General features: G+C 44.5%; 1 protein-coding gene across 2 annotated transcripts in view; it reads right to left on the bottom strand.

The window, feature by feature from the left end:
* SLC5A1 (solute carrier family 5 member 1) overlaps window positions 1-13,211 on the bottom strand; it is a gene marked incomplete at both ends in the record, with an annotated part of 51,696 nt that overhangs the window by 25,214 nt on the left and 13,271 nt on the right. Inside the window, 3 exons of one of the 2 annotated variants that reach the window (XM_082668234.1) lie at window positions 3,152-3,256; window positions 4,431-4,490; window positions 5,092-5,196. In XM_082668234.1, coding sequence (XP_082524360.1) covers window positions 3,152-3,256; window positions 4,431-4,490; window positions 5,092-5,196 — 270 coding nt within the window. Of the gene's footprint in view, window positions 1-3,151; window positions 3,257-4,430; window positions 4,491-5,091; window positions 5,197-13,211 lie in introns of those variants that run through there. The other variant, XM_082668235.1, reaches the window with a different exon arrangement.

The following is a 13,211-nucleotide window of genomic DNA, read 5'->3' as shown; positions in this document are numbered from 1 at the left end:
GGAAGCCCGATTTCTCTACCCCTCCCAGCAACTCCCAGTCCAGGCTATGCACACCAGTCTCCAAGGAAATAAGACTGAAATGCCCAGGGTTTTCATCTTGTAATTAAAAACTACTCTGAAGGAAAGGAGGAGAAAGTGAAGGAGGTGGAATCACCACATAGGCAGGGAAAGCACACAAGCACCAGTCAAGGGCAGTAGCACTTTTTGTCAGGAAGCTGGGCAGGGAGGGAGCAGTAAGGCTGGGTGTCAGTCCCAACTCCAAGACAAAGCCCAATCCCGGAGCACATGTTCCCACTGAGACCATTCAGTGGGGACATGAAAGTCTCTTCAACAAATGGTTCTGGGAGAACTGGACTTTACTTCACATCATATACAAAAATCACTCAAAATGGATCAAATATCTGAATGTAAGAGCTAAGACTATAAAACTCTTAGGAACAAACCTAGAATTCAATCTTCATGATCTTGATTTGGCAATGGATTCTTAGGAATGACACCAAAAGCATGAGCAACGAAAGAAAAAACAGATAAATCAGACTTCATCAAGATTTAAAACTTTTGTGCATCAAAGGACACAAAAGAAAGTGAAAAGACAACCTACAGAATGGGAGAATATTTGCAAATCATGTATCAGATAAGGGTCTAGTATTCAGAATGTATAAAGAACACTTTCAACTCAACATCAAAAAAGACAACCCAGTCAAAAAAAAAAAGTGTATGCATGTAGAAAGTAATAACATAAAAGTGAAAAATTATTGTGGTAGGCTGAAGAGATATATATACGTTTCCTCTAAAGAAGCAATAGTCAAATGCATGTGTAGATTTCATTTGAATCCTGATTCAAACAAATCAACTGTAAGAAGACATTTTTCAGATAATCAGGAAAATCTGGATATGGACCAGGTATTAAACTACTTAAATTAAGAAATTACTATACATTTTGTTAAGCATGATAATAGCACAATTGTTAAGTTCTTTAAAAGTTAAAGGTGCATTCCGAAGAATTTACAGTGAAATGACATGATGTCTGGGATTTGACTTAAAATACTGTTGGAGAAAAAAGGTGGAAGGGAGAGATGAACCAAGAATGGCAAAATATTGTTCATTGTGAAAGCCAAGTGATGAGAATTAGGTCCATTAGTACTCATTATACTATTCTATCTCTGCTTGTGTATGTTTGAAATTTTCCAAAATTAAAAAAATTGAAAATGTTATCTAATATTGTTGTTTTCTCACTTTTAAGTAATCAGGGCAATAAAAGCACGAGCTGCTATTTTTTCATTACCCTACCTAACTAGAGGAGAAGGCTCAGTTCAGATCCAACTGACTCAGATTTCAGCCAGGGCAGATCTTTTACGAGTGCTGAGATTGGTCCAATCTCACCTTTAGTGCTAGATGAGGAAGGACAAGAAAAAAGAGGAAAATTGACGATAGTCAATGAGATAACCCCTCTGATAGAGCAGTGAGTACTTTGTAACTGCTGGCTAAGGGGGAAAGCTGGAACCACTTCCTATGTGAGCACAGAAAATGCCATTTCTCTCTCTGCCCTTGGATTTGGCAATGGATTCTTAGAAATGACACCAAAAGCATGAACAACAAAAGGAAAAAACAGATAAACTAGACTTTATCAAGATTTAAAACTTTTATTCATCAAAGGACACTACCAAGAAAGTGAAAAGACAACCTAAAGAATGGGAGAAAATATTTGCAAATCATATATCTGATAAGGGCCTAGTATCCAGAATATATAGCCTTCTTCTCTAGCTAGGTTAGGGTGCTGAAGCAATCCAGGGAGCTTCTTACAGGGAGCGTCGATGGTTCTCATGTTCATCATCATCATATCTTACATCCCAAAAACGTTTCATGTTTTCAAGAAAATCCATTTGATCCTCACTACCACCCAGGGAGGTAAGCAAGGCAGAATTTTTATCCCCATCCTACTCACAAAGAAGCTAAGCTCCAGAGAAGTAAAGCAATATGCTACTGGCCCCAGGTCACCGCTGGCGAGCAGTAGAGCAGAAGCCCAGCTCCTCCACAACCCCATGCTTCCTCCAATTATTCTCCTAGATAGTTTTCTTATCAAGATCCTATTTTCTTTCTGTTATTCTTTATTCACATTTTCCTTCTTTAAAATTTTTTTTTCCACTGTTGCTTTAACCTTTATCAGACTGACAATCTCCTTAGGGGTTAAAAAAAAAATTCCAGGCAAGACCTATAAGCGAACTTTTTTCTTCCTGCCATCTTTTGGACTGTCAGGGGGAATATATCTCAGAACTTCAATGATTTCCTGGGTCTTTCACTTTGTTTTGTTTTACCATCAAAAGGAGTTGACTTGAACATTTTCAAGAAAGGAAGAGAAGTAAAGAAGGAATTCAAGTCTTGCTCCAGTGGGTCAGCCAAGAGCTCTGCACAGCTTTCAAACACACCGCAATGGCCAGCCAATCCCTGAGAAATCTCAGCTCTGCATATTGGGGCCTGCAGCTCCAGGTTGGCAGGGAGGCAGGCTAAATGGAAGGGGGTCCACCCCAGTGGTTGGGTTCAGAGAGAGCAAAAATCCCCTGGAGGGTTAGCAACTAAAGGCCCAGGGAGCTGATTCTGAATGAATATAAGAAGGCTTGTGCAGTGAAAAGGACAGTGAGCTGGAGCCAGCAGTCTGGGTTCTACTCCTGAGCAAGAATCTCCATGCCCAGAGTTTCTGTTTCCCTGTTCACGAAGGAAGAGGGGGAATCTCTGAGTTCCCTTCCAGAGTTGCCACTGACTGCCCATGTTTAAGCGCATCAGAAATGTCACTTGGAGCCAGATTCTGACCCTGACAGGGCATAAAGGCTTACAACTACCTCTAAGGTCGGGGCCAGCCCTCAGGCATCCCTAACTCCCTATTAATCTTCTGTTAGAACAGAAGAACAGCTTTCACGGAACCTTCTTGAACCGTTTATGTCTTCAACCTTCCCCACAGTAGAGGATAAGGAGTTCCATGTGTTCACTCCTTGATGTGTGAAATAGGACTTTACCCTAAGAAGCAAAAAGGCCTAAGGGACCGAGTTAATGGAAACATATAGCACTGCCCTTTGGTGGGCCAGCATGTGGTAAGGAGCGAGGGTAGGCAGGTTCTGAGACAGCCAGTGCTCAGCCCCTAGGGCGGAGGACTCACCGAGATCTTAGTGAAAATGTACAGCAACAGGGACAGAACAGAGAGGTAGACCTGGATCCGCTTGCCTCCAAATCGCTTCCGCAGGTACTCTGGCATCGTCACCACCTGCATGGGATGGAAGGGCGGTCACTGCCAGTCTGAGTGATCAGAAGGCCCAGAGCAAGCAGAGCAGAGGCATCCACCCCGGTGTCAGAGGTATGATCAAGGGTTAACCGTCATTGGTCAGAGAAGTCTTCGAGGTGGCCAGATGTCCCCATCCTCCATCCATTTGCTCATCTCAATCTCACATGCCCTACCACTGCAGAGGCAGCTGGGTAGCATCCCAGGACATAGAAGGGCCCAATAAACAATTTTTTTAATGAACACATGCCTGCACATAACCAAGAAGGCAGATCCTTGCCCTGAAGGAGGAGGGGATAGATAAATAGATAGATAGTCCTATACAAAGCACCTTCTGTGAACAAGACATCATAACCACGGTGGTACCTTTCCAGTGCACCAAAAAAGGTGTCCACGCTGGGTGTGTGCTTCACCCTGCTCTGCACATAAGCCTTGCCAAGGACTGTGGCTGCAGGCCAGCTCAACTGCTCTCCCAGTTCCTTTCTGCAAATTCCAACCACACTCTGTCTCATGTTCTCAACCCTGAGCCTGCTGTCTCCTGGAATCAGACATGTATCACCAGCAGTCCATGAGCCTCCAGAAGATGCAGAGTCTGCCTGTGCCTCTTTCTTATTGATTTCAGCTCCTAATGTATAGACGTACACATGGTAGGTGCTCATTATATCTCAATGGACAGATGTTGCTAAAGCTCTCTTATGTAAAATGTCAGAGGTTTAGTCAAGAGACCGAGCATGCATTTGGTAGTTGAGTACCAGATGCATGCTCAGCAAACAAAGGCTGCTGATGTTTTTAAATAAAGGGAAAATATGGTTCTTTTTCTCATGTTGCTTCTGTTCCAGGGGCCGAGGCAGACAGTTACGTATCATGTGCAAATGCACGACAGTGCCTTGCAAGTATTCACCCAGACCGAGGGGATGTGATGCTTTCAATGCTGAATAGAGTGAGGTTGCTTAGGAGGGCTTCCCAGAGGGACAAGTCGTGGCCAAGTAGATCTGTTGAATGCCCCTGAGAGCAGTCAGGAACTTTATAACCCAGGAAAGAGAGACAAGTCATAGGCTCTTATCCCAGAAAGTCTCCTCTGCCCTCCAGGAGGACCAAGTTCACACAGATATTTGCCAGCAGGAAATATATATTACATAATAACAGAGCAAATACTTACCCCTGCCTTAATGTAAATGGGGACAAACACCCAGCCCAGCAGAACCACCAAAAAAAGGGCCTGAAACCAAAAAAGAGGTGGAGTCAAACCAGGAGGAACCTTAGCCCATCCTGCTGCCTGCAGGGCTTGCAGCTGCTGCAGACCATCCACCCAGCATTTTCTCTTTGGGCTCTGGGCACAACTCCCTAAGTGGCCATCAGTGCTTGGAGAAGGACTTTGATGCCTGATTGGTCCACAGGAACAACAGCTGGGCAACAGTGTAGAGGAACCCGGGGGGCTACCCACTGACATCACAGCTCCTTTTGCCTCTTCCCTGGTTTACAGGAGTAAAATACCATTTAGAGAGCTTTAAAAATAAATAATAATAATAATAATGGAAATCTGGTGGTATTTCCAAACCTCTGATATGGCTGAAAGGGTACAGGAGGGGTTGGCTTTTTAAAAGAAGAAAGAAACACTATCGCCATCAAATCAGTGATTTCTCATGGTGGAAGGGGAGCAGGACCCTGGGGTTCCTGAAGCTGTGCCCCTCATCCATCTGTACTCCAAGGTGGCCCTGGGAGGTTCTCTAACATCTAGAACATCTCTGAGTATAGACTGAGCTGGCTGACAGCTAGAGATCATTCCAGCTCCAGGACACAGTGTCTCTGATGTTACTCACGTTCCATTCAAAGCCCCCAGTGGCGATGCCTGCAGCTGCTCCCGTTCCCGCCAGTCCCACAAAGTGGCCGCTTCCGATGTTACTGGCGAACAGAGAGGCTCCAATCTGGAAACACAAAGAGAAGGTCGGGTGAGGACTCCATGCTTCACCAGGACTCTCAGGGGTGGACCAAAGATAGAAGAGACATGACATCCAAGAGAAGGACAAGAAAGAGCAGAGGCCAGCCAGAAACTTGACTATGCTGGAGTCTGCCGGGACCACTGGTTCAGAAGGCAGATGTGAGGACTTGGGTAATAGCAAAGATAAAAAGGAGAGGACTGCGGAAGGAGTCGTGGGATGTATCCCCAAATCAGAACTCTGTGAGTCCTCTGTGAGCCCAATGCGCAAGAGTCAAGAAGGCATGGGAAGCTCCACAGCCCGACCGGCCTCCTCTGGAAGTCTCCCCAGCGGCGGAGGGCTCAGGAGCAGGACCTGTGCCATTCATCTCTGTGTCCCCCAGCACTCCTGACTTGGTACCTTGACCAATACAGGATCTCAGGAAATGTGGACAGTTTTTTTGAAAGAAATCATTTAAAAGGAAGCTTCTGGACGTCAGTTACTTGACACTTGTCAAAGAAGGCAGGGGGTAGAGCCAATAATTTCCAAGTGACTCTTAGCTGTTAAATTCTGTAATCCCATGAGCTCCCAAGTAACAAGAGATGCTAATAATAACTCTCTAAGTCGATATAGTAGTTATTTTGGCCGCACCACGTGGCTTGTGGGATCTTAGTTCCCCAACCAGGGATCAAACGCAGGCCCCGGGCAGTGGAAGCATGGAGTCCTAACCACTGGAACGCCATGGAATTCCCTCGATATAGTATTTTTATTTTTTTACAAAGGTCCTATGGATACATGCACAAAACACTGCATTTTTCAAAGATATACATATGTCTAGAAACATAGGTTAGAAGACAAATTGGAAGGACATATACTAAATACCCAAGAGTTGACGCCTGGGAGAGGAAAGGAGAATGGGATTTTTGAATAGGAGATGAAGGAGAAAGTATCAGGTGAAACAAGAGAGGGATTTTGAACTTACCAATCATGGTACCGTACCATCAACTCAACCGCCTCTGAGGTCCAAGAGAACTCCAAAAAGTTCTAGAGCTCTTCTGTACCCAGGAGGAGAAGGCATAGCAACATTTGATGATCATCAAACTAGTATAATTATCCCCAGTCTTGCTGAGCAATTGGGGGAGGCTGGTAGTTATTTGTCTAATATCCCCAATATGGTTCAAATTTGGAACAAAACACATATTTCCCAAAAGGCAGATTACTCCAAGAAACTGTCCTAACTGTTCCTTGATATAAAACAGTGGGTGCTTAGTGCCATATGCTAAGTCAGAGGAGAGGGAGATCTCTGAAGGCTGGGCCAGGAGGTCTCCAGAATGATAAGGAGACAGTGGTGTAAGTGCCTTCATTCATTCACTCAACAAATATTAACTTAGCACCTACTCAGTGTGTTAAGTGCCATTCTAGACACTGGGGATTCCTGTATGAAAAGCACCACCACCAACAACAAAAAAGATCAGAGAGTGGTTAAGTGCTGTGAAGAGAATAGAGAAGGTGTGATAGATAGAGTGACTGCTTTAGTCTGGGAAAGGTCCCTCTGTGGGGTGACCCCTAAACTGAGATCAAGATGATAAAAGAAGTCAACCATGCTAAGATCAGAGGGAAAGCTTTCCAGCAAAGAAAAGGCCACCCCCCCACACCCTCCCAAGTGAGAAGGTCATCATGGTTGGGAAGCAGAAAGAAGGCCAGGGTGGCTGGAGTGTGATGGGTGGTGTGAGATGAGGCTGGAAAGTTGGGAGGCGATACATCACGTAGGTCCTAGCAAGCCAGGATAGGAGAGTGGATTTTACTCTGTCTGATGGGAAGCCGCTGGAGGGTTTCAAGCAGGGGAGGGAAAGGATCTAACTTGTTTTTAAGTATTGCTCTCAAGTATGTGGAGAGTGTATTGTTGGGGGCAAGAGAGAAAACAAAAAAACATGTGGGAGGCAGTTGCTGCCTGTAGGTAACAGGGGATAGCGGCTTGGTCTCAGGTGGTGGCAGTTGAGACAAAGACAAGCATAGAGATTGGGGTACATTTTAGAAACAAAGTTGATGAGCCCTGTTGATGTATCAGACGTGGGAAATGCGGGAAAGGGTAATCAACGGTAACCCCTAGATTCAGGACTTTAGTAACTGGGTGGACGTCATTCATTAAGAAGGGAAACTGTGTACTTTGATTATTGCTGCTTAAGAGTTTAATCTTTTGTTATCTGTATTTTAAAGTGTGTTGTACAACATATGCATGCTTGCCTTTGTTAAAAGAATAGGACCCAGTAAGCTTTGCATAAAGAAGTAAATAACCATTGGCTCTGACCATAAGTGGAATTCTCATTGTGTAAAAATTCTATTGATCTAGACTGCATTTCATCCTCATTATAGCACAAACAGTAAAATGCTTTGTGATGCAGAAGAAGAAGGAGGAGGAGGAGGAGGAGGAGGAGGAGGAGGACAAGAAGGAGAAACTGAGAGGAAAGCAGGCTGTTTAAACACATCCACCTCCTTCCTCTCCTCACAGCTTGGTGGGGATAAGAATTCACTTTTAATCAGGATTCCCTTCTGCATGTAGCCTGCCTGTCATTACACATTATCTTTTTTTTTTCATTTATCATCTCTCACTTGATAAATTATTAAGCCTAATGTTATACTATTAAGAGCATAATTACTAGTAATGATTAACTGCATTAGATTAACCTTAAGTTCAAGAATTTCTCTCCAAGATCCCCCCAAAGGGGGACAGTGGGCTTTAAGCAGTTGTAGGCTTTCCTGAGGCAGCCCTTCACCATCTGATGGAATGGGGGCCAGGGGAGCTTTGCAGGTATTAGTCCAGGTTCAGTTCATTTCTATCATGGTCACTACTGTTGTCCAGTCGCTCACCTTGGCCTCATCCGACCTCCCCCGCTTCGCCCCGTGACCTGCACTCAGTCATTTACAAAACCCTGACTCTGCCTTCACAATGGCATAGGCAGCTAGCACTTTTTACATCGCCCTTGTACAGGCTGTCATTGCTTCTTAACAGGCTTCGAGGTGCTCTCCAGTCTCCCCCCACCCACATGACCTCTCCAAAGCACAACTCTGATCAAGTCACTTCCCTATTCAGAGACCCTTCCGGACCCCCAAATGAGCCTGCCAAGCAGTCTTTCCTGGCAGTTCCGGGTTTAAAGATGCAGTCCCAGGAATTCAGCAAGATTTCACACTAAAGTTCCCTCCAGTGAGAAGGCAGCATGAGCTTAAAAATTAAAGTTTGAATGCTCTCTTGCCCTCTTCCAATCTGGGTGATCATAACATCTGCAAGCCTCAATCTTCTCCCATGACAGGGTTGTGCAGGAGTCAAAGGAGATTATGAATCAGTAATGACACACTCAGCAGGCCCTCAATCAGTGTCCTTTCTTTCCTCCAAGAAGACAGTCACTTCACCCTCAAAGACAGTTCACAAGAGCTACAATGGACACTGTTATGGACTGAACTGTGTTCCTCCAAAATTTATATGTTGAAGTCCTAACCCTCAATGTGACTATATTTGGAGATTGGGTCTTTAGGGAGGAAATTAAGATTAAATTAGGTCATAAGGGTAAGGCCTAATCTAATATGACTGGTCCTTATAAGAAGAGGAAGAGACACCAGTTCTCTCTATGTCTCCGTCTCTCTCTCTCTCACTGAATGTGCACAGAGAGAAGGCAGCCGTCCACAAGCCAGGAAGAGAGGTCTCACCAGAATCAACCCTGACAGCACCTTGATCTTGGATTTCTAACCTCTGGAACTGTGATAAAATAAATTTCTGTTGTGCAAGCCACTCAGTCTGTTGTGTTTTGCCATGGCAGCCCAAGCGGGCTAATACATACATACATCATTGCTTTATCACCTACACTCCTCTGACAGGTTTTCACACCACCCTTCCTCTCACTGGAGCTTGTTAACAATGCTTTCATCACTCTGACTTCCCAAAAGCCCTCTCTGCCCACACCTCACCCATGTTCATGTCCACTTGGGAATCATGCCCCATCTAGGGAGTGACCTATGAAGCATCTTGTCCTTCTCTGTAATTTCCTCCCACATTCCTTCTCAGTTCAGGATTTCAGACTTCCTCTGAAATGTTCCCAGCTTGACCTTGCTTCTGACTAACTTCTTTCCAGGCCTTCCTCATTCTCTGATCGGGCTCAAGAAGCCATTCCAAGTATTTAGATGGTTTGCTGTCACAGTGCAAAATGTGCTGGGTCTGACCAAACCCAACAGGTTTCGCAGCATGGTAATTGGGGAAATAATGTAATGTCATTACATTACAAAGAGAAAAAGACTACGTTCTCCTTTGACTTTAGGGAATTCACAATCATACTTTACTGCCTAAATTTCCTATCCTAGATGGTTGGCAGGAGGGGAAAACCTAGGGAGAAATTAGAGAATCACAGAATCTTCCAGAACTGGATGGGCCCATAGATGTCACAGCTTGAATCCCCTCGGAAACACTCCACCCCCCCCCCCGGCACCAAGTGAAGGTCAGCTTCTGGATGTGTGCCTCTAGTGACAGAGAATGCCCCACCTAACGAGGCAGCTGAATCCATAGTGGAACAACTCTAATGGTTGCAAAGTCCTCCTTTACCTTGAGCTTAAATCTCCCCATTTAGTCCTACTTGTGCCCTCTACAGTGCAACAGAACAAGTCAAATCTCTCTTCCACAAGCTAGTCTTTCCAGTATCTGAGGACAAGGGTTGTACCCACCCTCAAATCTTCTCCAGGCTAAGCTTCCTCTTCTCATGTGTCTGCTCCTCACTGGTGGCCCTTGTTGCTCTCTCTGTTGCCCTCAGCCCCACCTGTGTCCCCAAATAGGTCTCAGACCCTGGGCCTCTAGACCAGTCCAGACATGGGTTGTCCGGAGCTAAGCAGGCTGCCCTTCTTGACTTACCATCTGTTTTTAACATCATGTGGCTTCAAATACTTTTAAACCTGCCTCTCAGCCATGGGTCTTGGCAGTGCTGAGGACAAAGCCAGTCCCTCTTATTCCCATCACTGTCAGAGAATCTGCCTCTAAATTATCTGGACCATTTAACAAGAATAGATTTCCTCTCATTGCAATTTAGATTCCTGATAATGTGGTTTGCCTTAACAATACAGTGGCTCTATCACTTAAATTTTTTTCACTTCAATCCCTCCAGGGTTTGGCACAAATCTGATGTTTTCCCATGAGCCTTCTCTAAAGGGACAACCACTTAAACCACAAGGAAAACATCTGGCCAAATTCATTTCCCCATACCAACTATTAATGTCTGGAGTTGGAAGCTAGCAGGGACTGCATCTACCTCTCAAACCAAAGGCAGACAACAGTCCATCTAGTGATCGCTCCTTCAGTGCTTAACTCAGCCCTAGAAATGGGCTCCCTAAACCAAGCTACTCACAGAGTGCTCTGCGGGCCAGAAGCACTGGCTTCACCCGGGAGCTTAGGAGAGCTACGAGTGCTCAGTCCCCACCCCACACCTACTGAATCAGAGAAGTAAGGGTAGTTCTTACACACAGTGAAGTTTGAGAAACCTGCCCTAGACTGCACTGAAAGTCACTGTTCCTTCTTAAACTTGTTTTGACCTCTCTTTGGGAGCAGAAGCCAGCGACTAACTACAAACTTGGGATGCTAAGATGAGAACAAAAAGTTTGGGGTGAAAGAGGCTCTCTCTCCAAAATCCCCTACTGAACTTCCGGAGTTTACCATGGCATTTGGGCCACCCAGTGGGAGACACTGTCACTTCTCTACATGCCAACATATAGCACATGGACTGAAACAAGCTTTGACCAGTCTCACTGGTGAACCCCAGACCCGGCAGGCTCAGTTAAATAAAGACTTCCCAAGTATCCTCATGCCATAGCAAAGTTACTGAGACATTTCATATGGAAGTCTACAGAAGCCACTTAAAGGCTTTGTGGGAAATCCTTCCACAATTTGTCTCCTCAAGAGAGGGGGTTATAAGAGTTCCCAGAGGATGACCTCAACCACCAGAGTCAATAAATATTGCCGACTGGAGGGCTCCTCTGCCCTGCCATGGCATGAAAATGGGAAGAGGAATTACAGGCTCTCAAGGGTCTCTGCAATCTAGCCTCATCCTCCTTCTCCAATCCCAGCAGCCCCTCCACACTCTTCCAAGTCCTGTATGCTCTAGCTAAATCACACAGACCCAGCCTCCTGGATATGCCCTGTGCTTTCCTACCTCCTGCTTTTGTTTACACCACTTCCTTCTGCTTGGAACTCCCTCTCCATCAAGCTCTACCTGCAAAAACACTGTCCCAGTGACCAAAGGGAAGCCCAGTCCCATCTCTCTGCTGACACCTTCCAGAACCAATCTCTTCCTCCTCTGACCTCTTACCCCACCTGTCGTCTGTTGCACTCTCCCGGTGCCTGTCAGGCCCTATTTTGGTAACTGCTTCCGGACAAGTGTTGTCCCCCAAATATCCTCTAGCTCTTGAAGAGCATTTCTGCTTCCACTTAGCATAGGACCTTTCTTGCACATGGCAAGCACTCAGTGAAAGTCTGCTGAATGAGTGAGTGAGTGGGTGGATGAGTGACAGCAAATCCTTGGAGTCTCCTCTTGGGGAAATGACAGGAACCATGGTGACCAAATGCCTTTGAGTTGCATTTATTCCCACTGGCTGCATGGAGTCGGGACTCTTAATGCGGACATGCCAAGGACGGCTCTCTCCTGAGGAAGAGCAATAAACCTGTCCTGCCAGGCCCACACGGGGCCCGTTAAAGACAGTGGGGCTGACTAGAAACTCTAAACTGCTCTGAGATGTCAAAAGGGTGACCTGTAAGCTCAGTGTTAGTGAGACCAAGACCTCAAGGGGAATCTGACCTTGAGGGTTAGTCTATCAAATAGGCAAAAAATTTTAAGTGATAATATTTGGTATTGGCAAGTAAATAGTCTCTCCCACATAGTTCTGATAGAAATGTAATTCTGGAAAGCAGTTTGTTGGCACAAATCCAAAGATCATCTCCTTCCACCATACGATCCTACTTTTAGTATTCTATCTTAAGAAATTATCAGAGATGCAGAGAAAGTCTTATACGTAAGGATTTTCTTAGTATGTTCAATGCTACCTTATTTACAATACAGGAAAGTTGGAAACAACATCAATGACCAACAATAGGAAAACCACTGGATAAATTAAGGTACATACTCAGGATGAAATATTACACTGCCTTTAAAATTATAGCTTTGAAGAATTTGTTATGAGGAGATGATTGTGACAAAAATGTCAAATAAAAAAACATACAAAGTTATATACCATATGATCCCCAAATTTTTAAAGATAGATAGATAGATATAGAGAGATATCCAAATTAAACAGTGATTATCTCTGGAAAAAAAAACACTAAGTGTGTTTTTGTATTTTTCTAAATTTCCCACAATGAGTATGTGTAATTTTATAATCAGAACACAATTCTTTAATACCTTTAACAATAAAGGGCAACAATTCCAGGGTGGTCTCAGATTAACTTGTAGAGCCTGAAGTCTTAGAACAAAGCATGCAGGGAAGTTATGTATTTGTTTTTGGGGTTGTAGAAAAAGACATGAAAATATCATTGAATGCTAATTGAAAACTATGTTTTATATGACATAAAATAGAAAATAGGAAATATATGGGAAAGCCTATTACTTGCCAACACTCAGTCATCTGATGTTAGAGCAGGGATTACCTTGGAAATAATTAAGGTCAACCCTATTCTTTCAAGTGAAAACAAAATTAAAGCCCAGAGGAAGAAAGTGATTCAAGTTTACACATTCATTTTTTCTTTACTTCCGCACCCTTAGCAAAGTAAGATAGTATGTGAACACTCAGGACCACGAGCTGAAGAGTCAAGAATTGCCTAAAGCAACAGACAATGGCTCTGTGTGTGTTCCTAGATTTACCATCAGAGGTAGCCACTGGACTGAAAAAAGAGTGCCCTGTATATGCCTTGAAAGCATAGTTAAACGGTGTGCCTGCCCCCCACCCCACCTTCTTCCCCTCCTATTAAGCACACTGAGAGGCTTCCCACCCAGTTCTAATCT

This window comes from Grampus griseus (genome assembly GCF_964374135.1).
Source record: "Grampus griseus genome assembly, chromosome: 12".
Classification (NCBI taxonomy): domain Eukaryota; kingdom Metazoa; phylum Chordata; class Mammalia; order Artiodactyla; family Delphinidae; genus Grampus; species Grampus griseus.
The sequence above is the reverse complement of the archived record's forward strand: the minus strand, read 5'-3'. Positions and strand labels throughout refer to the sequence as shown.